This window comes from Panicum hallii, chromosome 1 (genome assembly GCF_002211085.1).
Source record: "Panicum hallii strain FIL2 chromosome 1, PHallii_v3.1, whole genome shotgun sequence".
NCBI classification, from domain to species: domain Eukaryota; kingdom Viridiplantae; phylum Streptophyta; class Magnoliopsida; order Poales; family Poaceae; genus Panicum; species Panicum hallii.
Genome location: NC_038042.1, coordinates 21,224,352 through 21,229,824, shown reverse-complemented (window position 1 = coordinate 21,229,824; position 5,473 = coordinate 21,224,352). Strand labels below are relative to the sequence as shown.

At 47.5% G+C, this 5,473-nt stretch overlaps 1 protein-coding gene across 1 annotated transcript; it reads left to right on the top strand.

Moving 5' to 3' along the window:
• Positions 1–2,692: 2,692 nt before the first annotated feature.
• Positions 2,693–5,140, top strand: LOC112902449 (GDSL esterase/lipase At5g45910-like). The gene is made up of 5 exons (XM_025971535.1): positions 2,693–3,104; positions 3,217–3,426; positions 3,547–3,695; positions 3,770–4,046; positions 4,731–5,140. Exons 1-5 carry the CDS (start codon positions 2,843–2,845, stop codon positions 4,946–4,948), a joined length of 1,116 nt encoding a protein of 371 aa, XP_025827320.1. The 5' UTR covers positions 2,693–2,842; the 3' UTR covers positions 4,949–5,140.
• The last annotated feature ends 333 nt before the right edge of the window (positions 5,141–5,473 follow it).

The following is a 5,473-nucleotide window of genomic DNA, read 5'->3' as shown; positions in this document are numbered from 1 at the left end:
GATGAAATTGGATAATAAAATTAAAAGGTCCAAATATCCATCACACACCATGACTAATTAAAAGGTGACACTCTTCAGTTTGAGGCGAACACTCATGGTCCCATGCCATATGAGATGCAATCATGGTTCAGAATATTTATTCAGGGTCTATACACAAAAACCATTAAGAAGAAAAAAAATCTTTATTTAGGATATGTATATGTCGTTAACCTTGACCCGCGGTCATGACACTATCATTCAGGGTCAACATTGACATCCGCGACACGGTATGGTCTAAGGACGTGATGAAGCAGTACGGCCTTGGTCCGAATGGTGGCATCCTCACCTCGTTGAAAGGTGAGGATTTTTCCATTGGGACCAAGGCCGTACTCCTTCATCATGTCCCTATGCTGCACCGTATCGTGGAAATCAATGTTGGCCCCGAATGGCAGTATCAACACCACATGATCAAGGTTAACGACAGATACATATCCGAAACAAAGATTTTTTAACTTCTCGATGGTTTCAACAGGAGCCTAAATAAATACATCATTAGAGTGTCAAAATAATTCATTCATAACACAAAATAAATACCAAGTATACATCTTTTTTGCACTTCCAATAATTATTTAACTTGACATTTCATATAAACATAAACATTCACACATTCAATAAATAATAGCAAAACTAACCATAAATACAGGTTGAAATGTAGGATGTCGCAATCTATTCAAAAATTGTAAATTTTTTCTAGCTACAAAGCATAACACAACTAGCAAACTAACCATGTATCCCATAAACCTTCAAAAAATCATGCTCATTCTCTCACTCTTTCTAAAAATCACAAATTTCTCTAACTATAAAGCATGAAAGGAGGCATAAAGACCATCAAAGAAGAGAGGATGAGGTTGATAACCTTTTGAGCACTTGGATGAGTGAAATCCCCATAAAACTTGGGAAAAATAGAAATGGATAGCACCTCCTCTCTAAAACAGCGCCACGAAGAAGAAGCTCGAGCTCGGTCAAATGCTTTGGCTCGAGATCGGGGAGGAAGAAGCTACTGATATATAGAAGGCAAATTAGTACCAGTTGGTGATTCCAGCCGGTACTAGCTCTCTCCATTTAGTACTAGCTGGAGCCGCCAGCCGGTACTAAGGCTCATTGGCTCCGTTTAGTACTAGCCGGTACTAAACTACCGCTGGAGGAATGTAGCCGTTGCTTCTCGATGTCGGTGGTGCACTTTAGTACCGGCTGAAGCCTCCAGCCTGTACTAAATGGCTCCCCGGGGCACTGTACCCCTGGCTTGGTACTAAATGTACGCCTTAGTGATGGCCGCAGATGAATGCTCCGTTTTCTGGCAGTGTAGCATGCCGGAGTCCTGCTGCAAACTAACGATAATCCTCCAATTGAAACCCCACCTATAGTAATTAGAACTGAGGACAATAATGGAGAATTAAGGTTAAAGGCAGAAGATACTAACCACATTTAGGAGGAGCCGTGCTGGGTTTTTAATGATGAGGTTCTATCGCCAGCAACTCAAGCAATCACCGCCGGAGCAGCCTCCATGTGATGTCTGCATTGTGGTTGTCAAAATTCTCTCGTCTATGTCATCTTCGCCATGCCGAGCAGAACCATGAGGTTCATTGGTGGATCTAAGATGTAAATATTGGGGGTTCATTCCCCCCTTTTCTTCCTCCCTCCTCTATTTTTTTTTCTTCTTCTTTCTCCTTTTCTTCATTAATGGTTGAAAATTGTTGGAGATGGATTTTGGGGGGCTCCATGGGCTGCATGGGTAGGGGGCTCCTCTGCCCCCTAGATCCACCCCTGATGAGGTTATCTGCAAAATTTAAATTATTAAATTAAACTATCTATTAACAGCACCAAGCGCAATGCACGTGGCACAAAGAATGTTCACCATAGCCCTTAACAGGTTATTGTGTATTTTGCTACACTGGTTGTATTTAGATTTTAGGCACGCCAATTTGGCAAGATGTTAGATCAAATTGAGCACTTTGAAACGTATTAGACTAATTTGCACTCACCTGTCAAGTTGTTGTATGGTGAGTGTAACTTACTCTAAAATTAACGTAGCAACCTTTAAAAACTATATAACTTCGGATTAGTTGTATTTTCATTTACAGAAGAACCTGTTCATAGAGAAACTGATCGTCACTTCAGATAAATTATAGGTCAACACCCCTCAACCACTACATTCCTAGAACTTCATACACCCGCTAGTTGAATATCTAGCTGGCTGAAATAGAAACACAGTTATTTCTGAACCATTCTATTAATCCTTTGGTTGGACCTTGCCAGCACGTACCGAGCACCTTCACGGCCTACCGAAAAGGCCCCAAAAATCACATGGTAGTCACCGCAAAAGGAGAAAAAATACAGCTCATAAAATCTAATAATGCTGCTGCTCCTGTCTACATGTTGAGCAACCACCGAAATGGGCGCAAACTGCTCCACATGCATCTTGTCTAAACCACAACCACATACTCTAATTTTTCTTAATCAACCGTGAAAACTTCAGATCCAGCAGCACGGGACATATCTTTTACCCGTCAGAATGTCATCTGGACTGTCCGCTGTCAGTCAGCGGTGCAGTCATCTAGGCCCTGGCTGGAAAAGGAGCCAGGGCCCCGGGCAATGCACAGCATCGAGGGGCTATAAAAACCGGCCTCCACCCACTCGTTTCACTCAAGTGCTCTGCTCTGCAGCTCTACAGGCGCTGTGCTGAGCTGCCGAGATCTTTGCCCAGGCAGAGGTACCAGTTTCCTATTGCCAGTTGCGAGCTTTGCCTGCCACTCCGCGTGCCGTGCCGGTGGTCGAATTGGTCGGCATCAAGCGTCTGTCGATCATGGGGAGCCACCGAAGGATTACTGGTGCCCCGCCGGCGTCGGCGCTGATGCTGACCCTGCTCTGCGCGTCGTGGGTGCTCGCCGCGGCGCAGAACTACAGTGCCATCTTCAACTTCGGCGACTCCATCACAGATACCGGCAACCTGTGCACCAACGGCAGGCCGTCGCAGATCACCTTCACCCAGCCGCCCTACGGCGAGACCTTCTTCGGCACCCCGACATGCCGCTGCTCCGACGGCCGCGTCGTCGTCGACTTCCTGAGTACGCTTCTCGATCTATCCGGGCTTTCGGGATCACTGTCGAGTCGACCCCGTATGTTAAATCGTTTCAAATTCAATGCATCATCGACGGTCCTCTGCCTCATTACACTCAGCCGACCAGTTCGGACTGGCGTTCCTCCCACCGTCCAAGTCGAGCAGCGCGGACTTCAAGCAGGGCGCGAACATGGCGATCACGGGCGCGACGGCCATGGACGCGCCCTTCTTCCGGTCGCTGGGGCTCTCCGACAAGATCTGGAACAACGGGCCCATCAGCTTTCAGCTCCAGTGGTTCCAGCAGATCGCCACTTCCGTCTGCGGGCAAAGTAAGTGGACGACGACGACTCAGTGCTCACCAACACCCGCTTCATTACCTTGTTAAGATCCTATCGACCAGTACTCAATTCGCTGGGCCCAACTCATCCTCATCATGCGTGTACGGGCAGGCTGCAAAAGCTACCTGGCCAACTCCCTATTCGTGTTCGGCGAATTCGGCGGCAACGACTACAACGCCATGATTTTTGGCGGCTACACCACTGAGCAGACCAAAAAATACACCCCGAAGATCGTTAACACCATCTCCAGGGGCATCGATGTGAGCTCTCGCCGCACGACCTGCAAGAGTACTAGTGCGCTGTCTCTTGACGCAGTACTGTTGCGTCCGTGCAGAAACTGATCGCCATGGGCGCGACGGACATCGTGGTGCCGGGGGTGCTGCCGATCGGGTGCTTCCCCATCTACCTGACCATCTACCAGAGCTCCAACAGCAGCGACTACGACGACCTTGGTTGCCTCAACAAGTTCAATGACCTCTCCACATACCACAACACCCTGCTCCAGAAAAGGATCGACATCATCCAGAGCAGGCACAGGAAGACGGCACGGATCATGTACGCCGATTTCTACTCCGGCGTCTACGACATGGTCCGGAACCCGCAGAATTACGGTACGTCCCAAATTATTGCAAGTTGCAAATCAGATTGAACTAGCTATAGCTAGTAGAAGGGGAAATGTCACGCAAGCAAACCGAGCGTCCGTGATGATCGGCCGGCTTGGCGGCTACTGCGGTTTCAAACGGATCGGAACCTCTCTTTAGTCTTGACTCTTCCAGCCAGCCCCTCTAGCCAGAACCTTTATTTTCAACGCGCCATCCTGGCAAACACTGCACTCCACAAGTATGTACAAAAACAAGCAACATGGTAGCTAGGTTTGGGAAGGATTTTTTTTTTTATTTTGCGCTGAAAACATTGAACACTACCACTAGAAGCACTGAGCGGCACACATGCCCATGTGCACCGAGCTGAGATTCCCCTCATTGAGTGAGACCCATGCCTAGCCGTTACACGGAAACGTGAACATGTCGTGCGGGCGGGGAGCTCAAAGAAAATGCCCCGGCCCATGATAGTCGTTTCGCACTTGTGGCGTTGTCCTGGTGAGCATTTGTTTAGGTGGTGCAGTGTCAAGCGTTTCCCATCAACGTCGCTCGCATCCAACTGGCTATGTTCTCCCAACCAACACACCCGCCGACATCGCCGGTCGGCCGGCCACCGCTCCGATCCTGCCCTTTATTATGGCTTGTGGCCGCCGTAGTCTCACATCTTCATTCTTTTGTTCTTGATGAGTGTTGCAGGGTTCAGCTCGGTGTTCGGGACGTGCTGCGGGTCGGGCGGCGGCAAGTACAACTACCAGAACAGCGCCCGATGCGGAATGCAGGGCGCGTCCGCGTGTGCCAGCCCCGCCGCGCACCTCAGCTGGGACGGCATCCACCTCACCGAGGCCGCGTATAAGCAGATCACTGACGGCTGGCTCAAGGGGCGCTACTGCCGCCCGCCCATCCTTCACAGCTAATAAGCCAGGATTTGTAGTATTTATTGATATGGATTAATTGAGGAGGGGATTAATTGTTATCTTATCGAATTTGTTATTTCTTTAATTTGGAGGTGTTTATTAAGTTGCCCAAGAAAGAAATGACGGCAACTGTGGAAATGTAACCATCGTCGTTGCTGTAACTTGCTTTTGGTGCGATAGTTTTATCACAAATCAAATGGTATTCTTGATTTATAAAGAGGAACATTTCTATTCCGCGGCACATGCTTTTTCTTCTTCTTTTTTTAATCGATTAGGATTGTGCCCGTGCGGGTAAAATTAAAAAATAAAAATAAAATAATTTATGAAAATAAATAATAAAACACAGCACCTAAGATAAGAGAGAAAATCATATTGTTAAATCCAAAAGATGGTGTTTAAAGCCCAAACATAGCAGAGGCATCTAAGTGTATATATACTTTTCCCTACACATCATATATGTACGTCACATGCTCCATGTTTCTAGATAAAAAAAATCACAGGCCCTTAATTTTGTCTGCTCAACGA